The sequence below is a fragment of the Canis lupus genome, chromosome 36, assembly GCF_048164855.1.
Source record: "Canis lupus baileyi chromosome 36, mCanLup2.hap1, whole genome shotgun sequence".
Taxonomy (NCBI): Eukaryota; Metazoa; Chordata; class Mammalia; order Carnivora; family Canidae; genus Canis; species Canis lupus.
This window is the reverse complement of record NC_132873.1, coordinates 3,202,507-3,223,631: the sequence shown is the minus strand read 5'-3', so window position 1 is coordinate 3,223,631 and position 21,125 is coordinate 3,202,507. Positions and strand designations below refer to the sequence as shown.

The 21,125-nt window shown below is 44.4% G+C and overlaps 1 protein-coding gene and 1 long non-coding RNA gene across 5 annotated transcripts in view; one reads left to right on the top strand and one right to left on the bottom strand.

Annotated features, from left to right (window-relative positions):
* The window catches only part of EPHA4 (EPH receptor A4), a 143,237-nt gene that overhangs the window by 25,887 nt on the left and 96,225 nt on the right, over positions 1-21,125 (bottom strand). For all 4 annotated transcript variants that reach the window (XM_072813157.1, XM_072813158.1, XM_072813159.1 and 1 more), the window contains exons 6-8: positions 9,057-9,181; positions 7,899-8,058; positions 6,577-6,688 (exon numbers count right to left, since the gene is read on the bottom strand). In XM_072813157.1, the coding sequence (XP_072669258.1) occupies positions 6,577-6,688; positions 7,899-8,058; positions 9,057-9,181 (397 nt within the window). The remainder of the gene's footprint in view (positions 1-6,576; positions 6,689-7,898; positions 8,059-9,056; positions 9,182-21,125) is intronic.
* LOC140625683 (uncharacterized) lies at positions 5,306-20,635 on the top strand. The gene is made up of 3 exons (XR_012025013.1): positions 5,306-5,488; positions 18,210-18,323; positions 20,525-20,635. It is a non-coding gene; the product is annotated as an uncharacterized lncRNA (long non-coding RNA).

Genomic DNA, 21,125 nt, shown 5'->3' with positions numbered 1-21,125 from the left:
ACCCACACTCAGTTCCACAGTACAGGTGAGGGGGGCGCGTGTGGGAGGCAAGCGGTTCCCCCCCACCCCCCCACGACCCTCGCAGCAAGGACGGGAGTGCAGCTGCCCAATCTGCTCACGGTCTCACCTGCTTCTCCTACTACAGAGGAACTCACATCAAGATCTCGGGTGAGAGTTATTATAATACTACATTTTATTATCAGTAAATCCACTTAAACTGGGTTCCGCTGCTTTCAGAATCCACTGCTTCATGAAAGAAGCGGAACACGGTGAAATGTCCTGAAACCCAACGTTTGCCGTGAAAGATGGAGCCCCCTCCGCCCCTCCCCGCCCCCTTCCCCTCCTAAAGGAAATATAAGAGTGTAAGGTCAGGAACTATGAAAACAAGATTTTATGTCGGGGAAACGCGTGGCTCGGTCCCAGGGGTGTGATAGGGTCCTGCCAGCCTGAGCGATTGTATCTTATCAGAGCTCCTAAAAGCATTATCTAAAATTACAAGTATATCTCTTGAACCACTTTAGATCGCCAATACTGATTTGAATGTCTTTCCTTTAGAGAAGCAAAACAAGGCGCAGAGCTTTGGTACCAACCCTGAAATGCCAGGGAGTTTGTCAAAAACCCTGTAACGGGCCTCCCGCTGCCCAGGAGGGCAGTTATCTGTTTTACATCAAACACATGCATTAAATACGTGCAGAGCCAGAGGAAATGCAAAGTGGCAGGGATCATTAATTATAAGGCCGACACGCCCATCCCCTCCTCTGACTCCTAAACCCAGTAGGAGGAATTAAAGCCGAGGCCAAGGTGTATTTTTAAAGAAACTCCTTGACTTGCAGTGTTACTTGGGGTGGGGGGAGGGGGAACACCCTCCGGGAGCACAGAAGATGCTGGAAAAGAAGTACCAGGACTCACTGGGTTAATGGTAGCCTGTTCGCTTTTCTGGAATACCGTGGAAGCTCAAATGCCTAAGTCGGGGCTCTACCTTTGTCACCTGATGACCCTTTCTGCTTGGCTTCGGGGAGGGGGCGGGGAGGAGGACACTGTGTCCCTCATTGTTCCAAGAAAGAAAGCCCATTGAGGTTGGTCGGCCAGGCTGGAGGGAACCACGACAGCCCAAAGAAGTGCTAACCTCTAAATTGACATCCCAGGCGGGGATCACCTGAATGGCAGAAAGAAAGCTTTGTGAAAGGTTTTCTAATTACCGGGACGGGGGAGCTGATTAAACCTGGGCGGGAGGGCAGTGGTTGGCAGGGGAGGCTCCCGGAGGAGGCACGGGGGAGGCACGCAGGGGCCCTCCCCTCCGCAGGTGGGGCTGCGACGTGGGGGCCCAGGCCTCCCCCCGCCCCGGCCCGGGTCACAGGGGGGCAGAACCCGGGTATTAGAGGCATTGTGGGGACCAGCGTGAGCCCCCAGCGCGGCCCTCCCCGCCCTGCGTCCTTCTGGCCCCCGACTGTTCAATAAAACAAACAAAACCCCGGCAGGGCAGGGGGCCCCAGCGCAAACCCCGCTTTTATTAAAATACTAACTTCCCTGATCAAGTGGACGGGTTTGATTGATGTGGTTCACTGTTCCAAAACTAATTAGCAAAAGGTAAGTAATTTATGCAGCTAAAGTGCAGATTAAAGAAGATAAAGCAACGTAATAACTAGCACGGCTCCAGGAGGACCCTTTCCAGCGTTTAATGGCATCACCCGTGAAGATTCATAGAAGCCATCCTTCTTTTCCCCTTCCTTAAGCTGTCATTGTCCTCGCACCAAATGATGTCTGAATGTTCTTCGCGAGCAACATTTTGAAATGGTCGGAATTGAACCGCACGATCGCGCGCAAGTTGTCTCAAAATGTTCCCGCAGCACCATCTGCCCCCTAATTGTATGAATTTACATGACTTCATCAGAGCCAATTTAGGCTACCATTTGAGTGTATTCATTCTTATGTGATCATAATATTCCAATTAGGACACCCGGGAAGATGGATACAGACGGAATAGTCCCTGTTGGCGTGTCACGTGGACACTTAGCTCCCAAGTGGAAAATCTGAGCCTTCGGATGAAGACAAAACCAACTCACGACGTCGGACCTTAGAGCGTGCCTGGGGCTTGCACAGGAGTTCACGTCTCAGCAATGCCACGAGTGGCACGGGGGACCCCCCTGAAGTGTTAGTCTGCTGGGGCTGGCAGGGTGAGCTTTCGACACAGGTCAGTTTTTCAGTTCGGAAGACACGAACATCGATCGGAAGTCAGGAAAGATGGACTTTGGAACTCGTCAGGCAACTAACTAGCTGTGAGAACTTGGTTGAGGTCATTGGTTAACCTGCCCTCCAGGTTCCTGGTATGGAAGGTCCCCGTGTTAGAAAGAGGTAGGTTCCTAAACCCGGGCCATTTGTGCACTTCTTCACAAATTTTACCATCTCCTTTTTTTTTCCCTTAAAAATCAAGTCACTTCTTTTTTTTTTTTTTTTTATTTCTAGTGAAATGGGCACATCTACCCTAACATAAACGGATGTAACAAAAACCCAGTAGCACCAGCAATCATTAGAAGGTCAGTATACAAGCCTCCATGCCTGGTTATCAGAAAATACTTGCCTCCGATCACCAAACTGTCCTTTCGAAATGAGAGACTCATCTTATATTCTAGTCCTTTCTCAAAAGTTGTCCTTACACAATAAAATAGTATTGAGGGAAGACACACTGGCCTCAAGGAACCCGGATTAACAATATTTGGGACATCCTGATGAAATCACTTATAAAGGGGCGGAGGGTCAGGTAAACACAACATGTTCAATCATTAGTCCCGGATGTTATGACCTTATCATTGCATTTTATGATGCCTATCGTTAACAGTACTTTCAAAAATCACTTTAGAAAGCAGTAAAGTGGTTACACTACAGAGACCACAAGTAAATACCTAGGAACATGGAGCCACCACGGTACCATGCTGCTGAGAGAATGTACATACGTAATTTGGGATAAATTTTCTAGCATCACTAGATACACGGAGCGCAGTACCTGAACAACCCAACAGCAAGTACAATTCTGTGCTCTGAAAGCTGAAATACTTGAATTCTAATTCAAGGGATGAAGAGCACACTGGTTTTAGACACTTGTCGAAAAAAAAAAAAAAAAGCAAGTGGATTTGCTTACAACAACGTGGGTGGTAAAAACATACAATAGGTCTTAAGTCAACTTACTTTGATTTTCATTTTAAATATATAAATAAAATTTATAAATGTGGGGGGGGGCGTTGGATTCTTTCATCGAGATCCCTAAATATTTACTCATCCAAGTGGGCCGAAAGGAAAAAGTAGATCTTCTCATTGAAAAAAATGGATATTACCTTGCCTTGCCTACAGCTCAGGCTTTTCAGTATAAAGATATAATGAAATAAATGCAACAACTGTTATCAAAAAAAAAAAAATAGCAAGATACCAGCTGTGAGCCTGAGGCCATTTCCTCTTTCTTAAACGACAAATTAGCACCAGACAGATTTTTCTTTGAGGTAATCAGGAGGGTTGAAACTTTTCTCACAGTGTGGGTCCTTGGCCTCTACTCCTGAAAAAAAATCTCACATGCCATCACCTGGTGGGACTCAGTTGGAGGAGAATCACCTTATAAGGGATCCCTTTGTCTAGCATGGACTCTGCCATCAACCTTCTGTGGCTCCAAAGAGTGACAAGCAGCCCTATCATTTTCTGGGCCAGGGTGTTCCATTTGTTGCCTTCCCAGAAGGCTGGCAAGATTATTTGGGGGCGCCATTTACCACCTTTCATTTGTACTCGCACTAAAAGCATGGATCAGACTTTTGTCCGCACTCCGTCTCCTCGCTCTTCACCTGTTCTTGTCTCATTTAAACATCTGTAGTCCAATGTGACAGAGCACACAGCCTGCGTGCAGAGAAGAATCAGCTGAGTGCGCATCGGCCGCAGCAAACCCTGTCAGCTACCTGGCTCCAGGCAGCCTTTCCCGTGACAGCTTTATGGCCCACACTAAAGAAGAATCAATAGCAGGGCAAGGGGTTGACATTTCATTTTCTAAAAAGTGATCCATTGAGGACCAATCACCAAGCAGTGTTTATCAGCCTTGGGAAGTGACATTTTTTTTTTAATGGGGGAGAAGGGACAAGAATCATCGCTGGGTAACTCGACAGGCTCAATTCTCTAAGGTAGGGACTCATAATTGGAAATCCAATGAATCCTCCTCTATCAATCCTCCCTTAAAGAATAAAGTGATCAATAAAAGCAGAAAGAAAATTAAGTCATCAAGTGTGCAATTCTATTTTCTATAGCTTCAAGCTTTTAATAAGCTCATCTGCCTGCATTATATTTTCTTGCATTTTTCCTTTCTTTTTGTCAAAGCAGAACACCTGAAAGAAACTTATCATGAGGTGACTTGTTCCTAATTATTCTGGTTTCACCGGTATATTTAAGGTACCTTGGGGGTGGGGGGAAGGCAACCCTTAAGAGAAGTTGGACCAGTAGACAAAGCTTCCCATCAACATCAAAGAGAAGGTGGAGATACAGATAAGATCCACTTTCTCCAAAGGCGTGCTCTCTCAAATGGTTCTGAACGTCACGTGGTGCTGGATTCTAAGCAAGGATTATTCTGATGTCGAGGCAATTAAGAATTTTCTTTTCTAATAAAATTTTATTGATACACACTGTAGAATTTTAAGACACAGAAATATGTAATAATGAAAACAAAAGCCCTTCTAATTTCCACAAATTCCCCCAACCCACTCCTCCCCTCTGCTATCGGATGGATATATTATTGCGTCCAGTTTCCATGTTTGTGTGTCCAGCACATATATACACAAAACTAAAAGACAATGAACAAGAGAGAGGCGCGTCTTGACTGATTTCCAAAATCAAATGCCAGAAAAGGAAAGAATACTTGAAATTCCATTTGTGTTTGGGCCAAATTGGAGTTTCCAAAGGCTGAGCTACATTAATATATAGGGTGCAGTGGGCATGTCTGTGTAAGGTCTACACGTGCAGTCCAGCAAAGGGATAATAAGTATTTGTGGTGGATTTTACTTCTTCAGGAGGGAACTCACTGCTCTAATCAAACACACAGCTACAGACTTTGCACCAAAAAGAACAAACACAATGACAAATGTAGGTGGTGCCTGCATGCACCAAGTTCTTGTTCCACACTGCACTAGATTGATTGATTTCTGTAATACCAGGACATTTTGGAGTGTGGGAGTAGAGGCATGATATTAATAGATACATGAGGCAGCTGAGACCATCCAGGCAACTTAGGATATACAGTCATCACCCTAAATGAGAACGTACCACAGAGTGAGGAAAAAGGATGATGGTTTGTTTGCTCAGGCCAGTGGCAATAGCCAGAGGCCTTGGTGTGACATCAGTGAGATCACCTACAGGAGGGGCAAAGAGAGAGGGCACAACAGACCCTAGCCAGGGTATCCAGTAGGAGCATGGCTCCTGGGTATCCAGGTGGAGCTCTACCACGAGGGCAAACTAATGAGCCTAGGTAAGCACTGTGTCTGCCTGAGTATCATTTTACTCTTCTGTTATGTGAAAAGGTTCATATTGAAGAGGATCATTTTGATGACCCCTGGGTTCTGGCCTTCTTGAAACCTTGTGAAATAGCTGATGGCCCAGGCGAGTGAAGGTTGGAGAAGCTTAGATGTGGGCACATCTTGGAGATGAGTCGCTGTCCCTCCTCCACCCCATTCCCCGGGAGCCCTGGGTAGTGTTAATAAGCACACGGGAGCGACAACGATAAGAAAAACTTGTTCCAAAAAAAGTAGGTTGCCAAGCCGTTTCTATTTCTCTCTCTCTTTTCTAGGTTGGTATTCAAGCATTAAGTTAGAGTGTAGACTCTCACAGAATTAAGTAATCTGCTGTTTTAGATTCATTTCCAAGAACAATGCCATGCCCACAGCATGCTTAATGGAAACTCTCTAGAAACGCTGAAGGCCTTTCCTAAAAGAAGGCCGAGGGGCAGCCCCTGGATTATTTGCTTTGGTTACAATTATTATTAACCGAACTCAAGTTGAAGCACCTATTGTGTGTTAGATTAGCTACTGTACTGACCAAAATTTCCCTGTCAGTAACTTAGAGGTAGATCTTCTAAAATCCTCTATCCCTACTTCATAAGGAGGGAAGAAAAAGAAGACTTAAAGAGTTTAAGTAATATAGCTGACAAATGGCAGAGCTTAAATTTTGGACCTAAGTTTTATATGGCTTCTTTTTCACCTTTGGCAGTAAGTCCAGGCTTAAGAGGGGTATAAATGTAACACCTTACAGCTTGGAGTATCTAGGAATCTCTCATTGGCTTGCTCATTGGCTGGGTTTTCAGGAATTAGCTGGGTCTTTCCAGGACTTTTCCAGGACTGCTGTGAGGGCTGTCGGGGGTGGGGTGGGGGGGACCACAGCCAGCAGCTCCAGTAGGGGTGTCCAGGGATCAAAGCAGAGAGGAAGGACCTGGCCATGCAACATGCCCCATTTATGATGCTAATCAAAAGCCTCAGCTTTGTGGGGAAGAGACAAAAAGCTCCCTCTTAAAAACTGGGATGGAGGGCTAGGGGGTGGGCAGCAAGTGGCTTAAGTGCTTACCTCCTGCTGATGACAAAGGCCGCGATGAGAATGACCACCAGCACCACACTGCCTGAGACTGAGACCAGAAGGACCGTGGAGTTGGCCCCATCTCCGATGATCCGGGAAGGCACTGGCAAAGAGAGTTACACAAGGATCACCTTTGGCAAGATCGTGAGAGCTCAAATCTCTGACTGGGTCATCAGTGTCAGTGTTCTGAAGCCACTGGGAAGGCACATGGCCTCTTTTGCCCTTTGAATGCATTTATGGAACAGCAGGTCTACGACAACCTCAAAGAGATGCAGATTTTTTTTATATTTGTACGAAGAATGTCAACCAGAAGATTCTTATTAAACCCTCTGGGTAAACATTACTCTTTGTTGCTTCTTCTTTGTTTTGTTTTGTTTCTAGTTTCAGCCCAACTCATATTCAGTGATCTGATGCATTCCTTAGTGAGAAAGACACTTGGCAATTTCAAAAAGGACAAGTAGTTCTAAATATCTCCCCATCCCCCACCCCCCAAACTATCAAAAACCTGTGTATTAAAAAAAAAAAAAAAACCTGTGTATTATTGCCCAGATCAAAAGTCATTTCCTCCTTGAAGCCTTCCAGGAATAGCCCCCAAAATGTCAAACCCCAACAAATTCTAGAGTGCTTTCTTTCTCTTCTGCTTTTTTTATTCCTACTTTATCGCACAATTCATGAAGAACGTTACTTTCTAGAACTGATGTTGAAGATGCTTCTCCACTATCTCCTTATCAAGTAAGTTCAGTGTGGGTTTGTTAATCATCTAGATGGAGCTATCTTATGTAAACTGCTTATTCAGTGGGCAGGTCCTTTGCTAACATTTTCAAGTCAACCAATCAGTCCAACTCACAATGTTGAGAGTTGATGTGTTTGTCCAAAGGGTCTTTAAGAAAACAAAACAAAACAAAACAACTAAAACTAAAAAAACTAAAAAAAAAAAAAGAAAAAAAAAAAACTAAATCTGACTTGATTTAAACAGATTCCTAGAAATACGTAAAAGAAAATACATTTGGTCTTTTCTTTACTCTTCCCAGGAAAAGTTCCTATCTTAGGTAAGATAGCTAATGCGACTCTCAAAGTCCATTCAACAATCCCAATTTTTCCATGATTCATAGAAGACTCAAGAAAAAGAAAACATTTCCTAATCATGTGAACCCTTCTTAAGGGTTCGATACTATGAAAAATGCTCTCCTCTAAAGAGCAGGAGCTCTTCTAGGTTACAGACATCGTCATTTCAAACCGTGTTCATTGCATCAGAATGTTCACCTAACCAAAAATTAGGGACAGCTCCTCACATTTCACTGTAATGTTGGTACCTGTGTTGGTTGTGACCTCCAGGGGCTCGCTGAAGTCGCCGTAGCCAGCTGCTGTCCTGGCTCGGACATGGAACACGTAGGAAGTCAGAGGATTCAGGCCTTTGATATCTGTGTTCCTGGCGGCCGTCCGGACAATCCGGTAGCTTCGCTCATTCTGATCCTGCATCACAGGACGACAAAATTGGGGAAGGTGGCAAAATAAATCTCCCACTTACTCTAGATACAAAATTAAAGGGACCAAGCCAGTGTACTCAGAAGTTGAAAGCAAACTGATCGATAGACCCTCTAAACCTCCTATTCTCCTCAATGTTGGAAGTGCCACGGTTACGTCTCGGATATGGAAGGATGTGTGGATTTCAGGTGGGATCACGGTTGACACCCACAATATACAGAGTCTTTACTGATGATCTTTTTTGAAAAAGAAAATCAGGTGATGGTTGGTGGCTCTTCTCACTCCACGGCCAGGAATTTAAAAGAAATAACCATAAGCAGGTCTCTCGTCTTTTTCTATTTGCCATCTAGAAAATGTCAAAAATGTTGTAATCGGGTTTCAGTGAAAAATAAATCCTGTCCCTTTTCTGCTTTTAATAAGGAAGCCAATAAGTGATTATCTTTAAAAAGAAAGAGAAGTCAATTGTTCGTTTTCTAGACAATCTTGAATGCAAATAGCTCTCTTCAGAATTCTGTCCTTTAAGAGAGACACGTTATTTGTAAAAATAATGTCTTTCTATAACTTTAAGAGGTTGAAAAATGTAATTTTCCTTCCCCGATTTTCTATTAAAAGTCATCAAAACCCACACCTTGATTCTGAATAGCAGTGATCTACTTAAACAGATCATTATTTCGACTTTTATGAGTCACTCTCACTGATAGAAGGCTTATATATAAGAACTTCTTAGCTATCTTGATTTCCATTACTAGAAAGAAAAAGTGGTTATATTAGAACACAATGTATTTTTCCTATTTTTCAAGATAACCAACCTAATACATAAAATTCATAATTGGATCTGATGGGGGAACAAAATGCATTTGGTTTAGGATTCGCTGGTATTCTGGATTTATAACTGGCTAAAAACTGAAGAGATAAAGGAAAGGAGGGAAGGGGGAGGGAGGGAAGGAAAAGAAAGGAGGAAGGAAGCTTGCTCATTCAGGTAATACCTTCTCATAATACTTGACTTCATACTCCAAGATCACCCCATTGGGCCGATCTGGTTCCAGCCAAGCCAGAGCAACACTGTATCTTGTAACTTCTTTCGCCTGGACCAAGGCAATGGATGATGGTGCTATTGGGAGAAACAGACAAACAAGAAAACAAAAGGGGGAGAAAACATTGGTGGTAGCCATCGATAATTTTATTTTACTTAAGAAAGTGTAAAGGATTCTTGTCTCTTCCAGACCCCCATCTCACTCTTCTCCGGTACAAAAGCACACCATTTTTACGGTTCTCTCCAATATTTTTGGCATATGGTTTGTCTTAGAAAGATAATCTTTGAAGTAAAAGCCTGGTAGGTCAATAGGCCCATGGATCACCTCCGCAGCACCTGCACTATAACTCACAGAAGGTATAGAGAATGCTACTTTGTTCTTCAATTTTTGCAAGCCGTGAAAGCCACTGGAAGATTTCATTTTAAGCTCAAACTGCATCTCATCCCATCTCCAAAGTTTATAAGTGGTCAACTTACTGGTCTTTAATTTTATACAAGCAGGAGAATTTTCAACTCTTGTACTGTAGGAAATGCAAACAACTTCTCTTCTTTCCAATAGAAATAAAAGGCTGCCTAATTATATAGTGAAGGTTCCAGTTTGACTCAACAATGCAAATAACGAAGAACACAAATAAAGCAATGATGCTCTCTCTCTGGACATATGTGACATTTTGCAGCTATTTTTACAAAAGCTGCAATGTTGATTTTGCCTGTTGAGTAGCAAACTTTCTTCTTTCCACTAAGAAAGACACAAAAGCCGTCCTCTACTGGGTGTGTTCTCAGGGGTTCCTGAGATTTATAAAACCAGGCTGCCCTCTTCTTCATTGTGGCGGTCACATTTCCAGCTGGCTGTTGTCAAGCTCTACTGGGACTGACAATGACACAAATGTGCCATCTCCAGGGAGAAGAGGAGCATTCATGAAGTCTGTAATCTCATTAACAAAGCTGGTCTGTAGAACCAGAGATTAGGGGGTCTTCCTCAATTGAATGTATATTATTCTTGTTTGTCACCAAATTGTAGAAATACGTGAAAACAAACACCACAAAATGGCCACTGAGGAACAACCGCATAGTGTCAGGTCATCCTCCTGCTCTTTCCCAACACACACACACAGCTGCCAAACTCCAACTCAGAGGGGAAAAGAGAAAAGTAAAATAAATTGGCACTGAGTATGGATCGGGGCTAACTTCAAACATACTTGACCATACCTGACAAGTGTATTGATGACAAGGAAAGCAACCAGACGCACCATAGTCACACAAGGGAATCTTCCAGCTGAAGTTAATCCAGCAGGGAGGTGGTTACTTGACAGCCTGGCTGGCATCTCCGATAGGGCTACTTCAAGATGGCATGCACGCACACGCACACACACGCACACGCGCGCACACACACACACACCCTGCCCTATTTCTCTCCCCTTCTCTCTCTCCCCAAAGCTATTCCAGATTGACTCTCAAGCATAAATACAAGTGAAAGATAACAGTGGACACACATGTCCTCCATCAAAGGCAACCCCAAGGTTAGTAAGACCAAACTGGATGAACAGAGCTGCATGCAGCAGACATATGGAAGCCACTGAACATCTGAAGAAAATGAAAAACGGAAATGTGCTCATTAGCTGCATTAAGGCTTCCCTCCCCCAACACACACACACACACACACACACACACACACACTCTCTCTCTCTCTCTCTCTCTCTCTCTCTTTTTCCTTACTGGTTGGGATGGAAGCCTCATCCAGCAAAATGCAAGGAGTGACTCCTAAACACAGAGAGAGCAGGAAGGCTAAGAAAGCTGCCTGGCTGTGAAAAGCTATTTCGCTCCAGGTAATAAATACATCGCCTAACGGAGCACGCTAGCATACACTCCATAAAAAGGGGCTCTTTAAACTCTGATGTTCGGGATTGGGAAGTGAAATAGAGAAGTGAGGACTTTCAAGAGGAAGCGGTGCGGTGGGAGGGTGGGATCATAAAGTTGTAAGACAGACTTTCTCTCGGAAATGGCTGGGTCAGATCCCGATAATCAACGGACTCCTCGGGAATGAATTGCCTGCAGTCCTTGGGTCTTGGGGTGCATGGATTAAGCTGGTTTCTCTCTGGTCGGGTCAACACCAAACTGTTGCATGTGGGCCACGAATCCGACTTCCACTTTAGAAGTAGGAGCAGCAGCGTTCCTGTGCCCATTCAAGGGGAATCTGAACTCAACCCAAGTGTGTTCAAAATACGGTGGGCAGGGAGTTCACAAAACCATCATGTTAACTAACAGAATGTTTCCAATGAAGCCCTACTTGGAAAATCCATCGCACAAATGTGTAACTAAGCCAATAGCGCGTTCTTTGACTTGGCCACCATGAAAATGGAAGAACAGGAGACGAAAGCATAAAGCAGAATGGTTCTAAATCCCAAGAGGTATTATGTTGGGGGGCTGTCCTGTCTGAATTCTTTCTGGACGGAGGTCGTCAGAAAAGCATTTCCAGGCCACAGTGACAAAAGCAATCCGCGACCAAGCGAGATGGAGAAACGTACTCAGTGAAGCATGCCACTGCACCGTGTCCGAACACAGTGTCCCACGTTCACTGGGACAAAGAACACCAGGCTGGAAAACGTGAGGCTTGCCAGCACTGCCACTCTGGAAGGAAGAGGCAACCTGGACATGCTCCACGTTACAGGCCGCACAGGGATCCTCCCCTCACCCTTCCTACCCTACTTCCAATCCAGCCTCCAGCTCCACATCTGGAAGCCGTCTCCCTGCCACGTGTGCCCGGCTGCAGCTCGCTTCCCCAGAGGAGGCATTCGGCAATGGCATTTCTCGATCACTCTCCTGCCCCGCTGCTTCCCAAGCTTGCCTTCTCATGCCATTCATGTAATCGCTGCCACAACCCTCTGCAACTTGTGCTACGATTTCGGTAACACTGTTCTTGAACCAACACACTGTATTTGTTGACGTGGGTTATAATGAAGAAGAAACTTCCTAATACTGACATAAATAAAACCCTGGGAATAGCAGGTAACCATAAAGATGAACATGTAAATAAACAATGCTGCCAATGCTTGCTGGACACTCCTGCCAGCTTTATCCAAGTACAGATTAGCCAATTTGCACTACAGGGCAATTCAGTATTATATGACGTTCTAGACGGGTCTTCACTAAAATCATCTCTGATGCTACCATGGTTGCATTCCCACAGTTTGATAAATACTACCAAGCGTTCCTCAATTTAGAAATGTTTTGGATCTTGAATCCCAGGACCCCAGGGCTCTGCCCTTTGCTAACAAAATTACAAGATGACAGACTAATCGACTAACAGATTGAACACTCCCGTCCCTGAAACATGGTTCAGAAGGAGCTATGACAAATCTAGGCCTTAATTCCAAAGAGAGCTTCTCGCCATAGTGGAAATTTTAGTCAACATAAAAAGACCAAGCAGGAAAAAAGACGCAATGAGAACCAATGGAATAAAGCAGAACTGGGGATGCACAGACACAGATAATCAAACACAGTCCTTGGTATCAAATTAAGACCCATCTTATCCCTCGGCCTTTTCTGAATTAACAACAACAAAAATAGATGAGGAAGTTTTTATAACAGTCTTGGCAGAAAAGACACCCGTTTTCTAGAACTCGAGAGAAGCCTGCCCACCTTCTTCTTGTCCAGAACCTCTCATGGTGATGGAGAGAAGTGTGAGGTGGGTACTCCCTGATTATACTGTGTTTTTACACGTGCGCTAATACCCCTGCTGAAGAGTCGGAGGCGAAGGCAGGAGGAAGCCGAAGGCGGGTGTTAAGTAGCCTTGCTAAAAGAAAGAGTCACATCTTAGATGGGAAGCATTCCTACCTACCCACAGACCTCCTTCATACAAGAGGTGTTTGCTTTAAAGAAAGTTCTGGGCCCCTGGACATCAGCAGGCACTCTGTGGTGGCTAGAATTTTGGCGTAACACAAGGAGAGCTGGTCGTGCCGGTCCACAGAAATGTGGCTGAGAAGGATGACTGATGGCTGTCAAACTCACAAAGGCTCCAGGATAGTTTTAAAGAAAGGTTTGTGACTTAACTGAATTAAGTACTTAATTTTCTTTTCTTTTCTTTTTTAAGATTTTTTTTTTTTTTTTTTTTATTCTTGAGAGACACAGAGAGGCAGAGACACGGACAGAGGGAGAAGCAGGCTGCCTATGAGGAGCCCGATGCGGCCCCAGGACCCCGGGGTCACGACCTGAGCCAAAGGCAGACGCTCAACCGCTGAGCCACCCAGGGGTCCCTACGTCCTTAATTTTCAAATGTTAGAAGCAGTATTTCCACTGACTGACAGATGTCCATCTTCCTGTCCTGGGATGCTCTTATCTGAGACCACAGCCTACTATTCTCAAGGGTATTTTCATAGTTTTCACCCCAACCACGTTCTTGATTTCCTTTTCTTTTTGCTTATAAATCACGCTGACGTACCCTTTCAATCATTCAACAAATGTCCTTTAGTCCTCCGCTGGAGGACCTTAAAATCCAAAAGTAGAGCTGAAGAGGTATTTGTGTTTATACAGTGAAACCATATTTGGCTAAATAAAGATAGTGACCGAGACAGGAAGAAAAATAGGGAGGAGGGGGGCGTTGTCCACTGCAGAGAGCACTGTGGAAGGATGTGGAGTAAGGTCGGTGAAGTACAGTCAAGCTCTGTGGTGACAAACCAGAGGCACCCTGGTGGCCGAGCAGGGGTACCCGCTCCAAGGATGACTGGGACTTTGAAGAACTCACCGGTCCTCTGCGTCTGTGAGCACGTGGGCTCATCCAGCGCGTGGGAAATGGTAAAGACGGACAAATGGTAAAAGGATTCTTCACTTTACTAGTTTGGTGGGTAGATCGGTGACAGCTAGAGGGACCCGGGGGATCATTCTGGGGTTGAAAGTCCCCGGGTGCCATGCTGGCCAAGCCCCTCGAACGTCCTTGCCTCCGTCTCCCATTTGTAAGACCCCTTCCTTCCAGCTGCGGGCTCGCGGGCCGTTAGGACGTAGGCTCCACGCAGCTGGGGCTTTCCTTTGTCCGGATCAACATCCAAACCATTCAAGATCGTGCCCCGCACGTAGCGAGCGCTCGATACATTTTCAAACAAATAAAGTGAACTAAGTCAAAATAGACTTCAAAAAAAAAAAAAAAACACAAAAAACCAAAAAAACAAATCTTTGTAGACAGGGAGATGTTTTCTACATGAGAAGCACCAGAAGTCCGTCTCCCTAAGACAGCTTTTCGTCTGCACCTGTTTCAGGCGACCTTCCGTGGGCTTGGTTTTGCTATTTAGGTGAACTCGGAGACTGACAACGAGGAGGAAAGCAAATGACAATTCTAATTATACGCAGAAGTCTCTTGTTTTCTAAGAGACAGGAGATGCTTCCGAAGTTTTGTTTTGTTTGTTTGGTTTTTTTCCAAGCACACAGGTTGGAAAATGTCATTCAAGGGCGGAGTAACATTACACCGGGTCCGACTGCACCTGTTACCCAGGGCATTGGGGGGGCTGCTCTGTCGCTGACGGAGGTGATGACAGCCCTCTCAAACTTCACCTCCGTATCCGGAGGGTAGGTATGTTGTTCTCGTCACCACGAAGGTACAGTGGCCTTGCGCCCGCCAGGCCAAGCCACAATCCTAAACCCAGAAAGGGCATTTAAGCGCCCCTCTAGTTTTACGAGAGCAGAGACGCGCTCACTAATGGAAACCAGTCGGGGGCTGCCAGGAGAGGCCCTCTGGGGCTGCGGGTATCCCTGAAATCCCACCAAGGGGACCTCCCTGAGGAGGTGTCAGGGTCACAGAGCGCAGAGCCCTCTGTGCTCAGGGCAGGGGCAGCAGGGCGAAGCATGTGGAAGAGGTACCTTTCCGCACTCACGCTGGAAACAAATAAAATGGTAGTAAAATATCATTTTTGAAAGATGGAGCAAAAAAAAACCCCATAGAGGATGAAAGGGAAAAAAAGAAGAAGAAGAACTCACCAAGGCATGAAGGTTGAATGAGCTGAGCTTTCTCCAAGAAAGCCCGGACAGATCATCCCCTCTGCAAATAATTCTGTATTCAAAATGCCCCACATCCCTGAGAAACCGAGAATGCTTTCCAAACAGGGCCCCCGTTTGCCCTGTACCTGCGGTTCCGTGCGGTGGGAGCCCGGGCCTCACGCACGCAGAGGCACACGTGGGTTTTATCCGTGTGCGCGTTTGTGATAAACAGAAACAGCACAGATTAGGGGCCGCATCACGCCTCTCTAACCGCGGTACATTTCACAACGAAGAATTACCGGAGATGCTTTGATGTCAAACAGAGGAGGCTCCTTTTAAAGAAAATGGTAAATTTAACTTTCTTTGGTTCAAAGCTCAGCAATTCTTGCTCCCCACTGATGCAAGTGCTACAATTTTCTTTTATTCGCTTCCTCAATGACTCGCCATTAAACACCTACAAGTCATTTTACTGCAGCAGTTTGGTCCTTGTGACACCCAAAGAGGATGGAGAGGAGAAAGAAAAAAAAGAAAGAAAGAAAAAAAGAACTCTAAGGCAGGAAGGGGTCTCCGCGAATCACTGCGGGCTATCAGGCTGGTTGCTTGGGTCCCGCATCACAAGCAATGAATTAAAAACAGTTTGGGAGACTTGGGTCGGGGTGGGTGGGGGGAGAGAAAGCTCAAACAGATCCACGGCAGTTCACTACTGGCTCGAATTAGGAGGGCGGAGGGAGGAAGGCAGGAAATAAGCAGATGCAATGAAAGCTCTCCAGCCTGCAGGCAGGGAAGAGTGGAAACAGCCCTTTCGGGAAGCCCAGAACCCCAAGCCCAGGATGTCAGTGGTACAACAAGGCCCAGTGCTCGGAGGGAGGAGGGCGGCCTAACCACAGGGGTGGGGGGGCCCGGGATCCGAATTTAAAGAGGCCGTGTTTACTCAAGGGGTCTTCCACCCAGAGGAAAACTAAACCCACAGTTTATACATCTCTCTGCTTCCTGCAAACAGCATATTTAAATTTAATTACTTGGGCCTTACGATGGTTTTGGCTTCCTCTTTCTTTCTCATTTCAACACCGCAGCTCTGATTTGCTCTTTATCAAAGGTTTGTGCATTTTAAAACGCTGTCAGGCATCAAAATTAAATGCTTCAGAGCACTAATGATATCCTTGTGATTAAGGGTTTTGCCGTCACAGAAATGCTAAGAACTCCGGTGCTAATATTAATTGCTTTCTTCCACATCCCACCCAAGGGGGGGGAAGGATTTCTCCTCTGAGCTCCGCACCACCTATGGCACTAAACACCAGTGACTAATTTCTCTTTCTACTATTACCGTCGCAGTATTTTATAGTTCTCAACAGTGTGCAGTGTTTTCACAGACATATGATTTCATTTGCACTACATTCAAGGAGCTGGCTTAGCCCTCTGCCATTTTTTAGGTAAAGATCATTAAAAGACTCAACCCCCACCCGCCCTCCCTGGATACCTCACTAAGATCTCCACTCTGCATCCCACAGCTTTAGCTGCCGTATTATGAATAAGCGCTTACGTACATGTGACCAGGGGCATGAAACAAAATCGTAAAATCGTTTTTGTTCTTTTTTTTTTTTTAAAAAGGTACAGAAAAAGTTGATTACTTCGAAACTGATACAGAATTATTTTCCTATTCAACAAAAGACATAGAACCAAATTCTCAATTAAGACCTTTAGAGGACTGAATACAATGGAGTTCATTTATATTTAAATATGGATATATTAATATTAATTAAGCATACACTTAAAATATACGAGGGATGCCTCCCCCAACCCCCTGCCCAGAAAGTGACTTCTTTCCAAGGTTAGTACACAGAGTCAATTTTAAACAAATGAAGCAGGGTGCAGGATGCAAAAGACCCATGCTTCCAACAACTTTCAAAATGGGATTTGGGGACACTAATGGTGCTTTAACTAAGTGATCTAAGAGCAAGCCTTTACACAGCATTAAACTCAGACTCTGACTTTACTTATTTTTCCAAAGAAATGGGTGGCAGGTAATTTTAGAGAAATCTTTTATAGGGACCTAGTCACCACATTTTAAATAATGGGATGTGACGCTATCCTTGCTCTTCAGGTGAAGTGCTCACCCGAGCAAGATGAAGGTGTTGAGATCAGCCTCTGTGGCTAATGGTCCAAAGATACGAGCGCCCCTCCCCTAAATGCCTGTTTCTGGGGTGGAGCTGCCCAGACAAGGATGGCATTTCCTTCACGTGTTGGAAGGTTCGTGTGACTGAATTCCAGGCAATGGGATGTGGGTTTAAGTGATTCTTCCTTTTCTAGACAAAGCACATAAGCAGTGTCCTCTGGCCCTTCCATCCTCTCTAACCTACAATCCGCCGGCGGGATGTTGGCACCCGGGCCCATCCTGGAAGCCCCTCACCCCACCCCACCGCCTGCCAAACCTCCCCTCCTCACCATCAGCTGGATATAACCTGGGCAAGAAATAATTTTCTAGGGGCACCTGGGTGGCTCAGGAGTTGAGCGTCTACCTTTGGCTCAGGTTGTGATCCCGGGGTCCTGGAATCGAGTTCTACATGGGGCTCCCTGCAGGGAGCCTGCTTCTCCCTCTGCCTGTGTTTCTGCCTCTCTCTCTCTCTCTCTCCGTCTTTCATGAATAAATAAAATAAAATCTTAAAAAAAAGAAATAATTTTCTATTGTGTTAACCTACTAAGTGACATTTGGGGTTATAGCAGGTGCTCATTCAGGTCAAGTGGAGCCATTCAGCAAAAAAGAGGCATTTTGCATGTAACATTTTCACATGACAACTAACTCAAGTGTGGTAGTATGGTGGCTCCAGAAGATTGAGCTGTGGTCTAAAGCTGCCTGAATGGCCTTCGGGTTCCCTCTCGGACACTCCAGCTCCAGTGCACACACTGCGAGCAGATATCCACTCATTGGTCAGAGAGACTGGTGCGTGCTGTCCTGAGGTCCGCAATGCCAGGAGGGGATTGTGCAACTTTGCAAGGACGCGATCAACTACAGGTCTTCCTCCAGTGAATGAATTCAGCAGAATCACTAACTACCAGCCTCGAAGATGCCGCTGAGCTGGTCTTAATGTTCAATGGGAAAAGATAGTGGGGTTCTCAAAATAGCTTGGTTGATTTTTCTTTTCAGAAACGAGTTGGTCTCCATTGCATAATCCATAGCTGACACAGCTGAAGTTCTTGGGCCACGTCAATCAGGGGAAAACAGAGAACAATGGGCATGTGAGCAAGTCTGGCCTCCTCGGTAAGGCACTTCCACACACTTACCACCAATCCAACCTCACAACTCTCTGGGGCGCTTATAATGATCACCTTTGAATTCATATTTGCAAACTTAGGCAGCACATGGAAGGTAAATAATTGTACCGGAGCTATAAAATGAGATTGTAAACCCAAGTCTGCCTGACTCCGAAGTATACAAAACATACCCTCCTACCATACATACCCTACCCCCTGCTTGTAAACACATGCTCCCTAAATTAGCATTTACTGAGTAACTGCCATGTGCAAAGCACTGTTGTAAAGGTCTTGCATGAATTAATCCATATAATCCTCACAAAAATCCTATGAGGCAGGTATTCTTATTGTTCTCACTTTATAGATAGGGAAACTAAGGTACAGAGTGTCCGAATAACTTGCCCCCAAGTTATAGCATGCATGTAAGTGGTGAATTCACAAGGCAGGGCCTACAGCCCACATTTTTAGCCACTGAGCCACAAGAGGCCTCTAGTCTCTCCCTTCCTTGCACTGGTAGGAAACGAGAGATTTGAAGGTTGAATGGCTTGCTCTCCAGCAGCATCAGAAGCATTAGTAACAGCAAATGCTAGGTCTGCTCTATGTTACTTAGGTATAAGACTGTCCATGTACATTCTTGGTTGCTAGAAATTCGGAGGTAACCTAGACATGTCCTCTGTCCATACACAAAGCATAAAGGTTTTGGAGATGAATCACCTCACAAGAGAACTACTTAAAGATCTAAGAAGAGAATTATCTAAAACAGAAAAATTCAATTGCAAAAGAAAACGATACTATTTGAAGTTAGGGAAGGGGTAGGAGGTGCAAGGCAAGCTTCGAGAAACTGGAGAAGGTTGGTGATATTCCATTCTTTGCCCTAGTTTATGGTCCCACAGGTATTTGCTTCGGGCTAATTCATTGACTATCCATTTGTGTCTTATCCACTCTTTCATAATCGAGAGGCTAAAAAACAAAGAGAAATGCTAACATTTATTATTAAGATAGTAAGGATGGAATAAGAAAATTAGTATTAGAAAGACCCACCCCAAGTTTAACTCTGGGTAAAGGTCTAAAAGTGTCGTGAAAGATCTAAGTTTTTGCAAATTAGGACTTTTGTAAGTATTTAATTGTTCTGTTTCATATTTGAGCCACACAGCAACCCCTGCTCTCTGCGGAAAGAAAATGTATTATTTAAATGCTTGTTTTACTTTTTTAAAAATGACCATCTTAAATTAGCATTATCACAAGTATAGCCATTATCATTCATTGTAAGAACTACAAGTGAGCAACAGCTCCACTTGGAACCAAGGCGCCATGTCCCCCAGAAGTAACTGGGGATGACTTAGGACACAGAGTCTCTGATGTAGTTCAAGTATGTCTTCTGTTTCATCTGAGACCCGCTTGTTTTACTTTCTATTTGCTTACTAAGAAGCTTGTTGGCAGGTTCCAGCAAGGGTAGCCCAGTATTTGCCAACAGAAACATGGCAGGATTCAGCGTGTATTTCCTGTTAAGTAAGGATGCCAGTTTGAGGCGAATAGGAAAACAAGTCTTTCCACTGGAAGGCAATTTATAAGAATTCGCCTGAGAAAGACAACCACTTTAAATGGACAAAGTTAGCAAGAATTTTTTAAAATTATATATATTTTTTTTCTCTAGGAAGATGAACCTCTTCATTACATCTCAGCAGGTCAAAAAGTATCTAAGATAAACTCTTGGTTGAAATTATTTTATATGTGTCTTGATTAGATGAGACAAGGAGCCTTGGGCAAAGTGAGCCACTCCATGCCCGAGGATGCCTGCCAAAATTATTCTGGAATTCGGAGGATGGCGTAAAGGAAAGGTTCTCTTCTGCTGAGGAGAAATACAGCATAGAGAGTGGAAAAGGATTAGCTGCTGTGAATCAAGGCTTCTATTCCTTTAGCTGTCAACTCCACTAGAGAGCTCCAGGCATTCCAAATCTGGAAAATAAAAGCTGTGCTGTGGGCTTCAGGTTCTTTTTGTTACTCAGACAGCTGCTAATCGTCCTGCTGTGTTTGGAACCAAGAAGACAATGCTGTAACATTTAGCTTTCTGACATCCGAAGCATCTAGATCAGTCCCCTATTAAAGATGTATTAATCACGAAGACTCTAAGAGCCAGGAAGATAGATGCACCTAGTAAATCTTTGCTCTTGCCTTTTACTTTCCACACTCATGTTTCTACATTTACAGGCAGAAATGCTTAAAAGCCTGCTCCAGAAACGGACCAATAAAAAGCCTTGTTTCTTACTTTATATCAGATGCTTGCTGATTTCTTACCCCCGAAAAGCCTTTCAGAAAGAGGTAAGACATTGATCATTCTGCTAAAAGAGGCTGTTTCAATAAATAGATCCACTGTGACTGTTGTCATCTTGACTTTTTAAGTGTGATAACTAATTTGTGGCTTTGCCACTTGCTACAGGGACATCCAAATTATCTGTGGAGTTAGAAAAAAAAAAAAAGCCATTAGAGAAACCTAGGACACTTCAGAGAGCAAACTACTAATACTACTAGTATTATATACTACTAGTATATATACTATACTACTACAAACTACTAATACTACTAGTATTATTATAGCAGTGCTATAATTAGCACTGCTCCTCCTAATACTAGTACTACTAATAATACTAATACTATTTGGCCTCCAAGTCAGGCCAAATTACCCACCAAGTCATAGCCCTGAGTGAGACTGAGTAAATGGGAGCTTATTTTGGATCCAGAACTACAAAAGAGTATGTGCTTGATGAAGCTTTGGAATTCTGTGCAGAGACTTAATTTATGTTAATAAAGA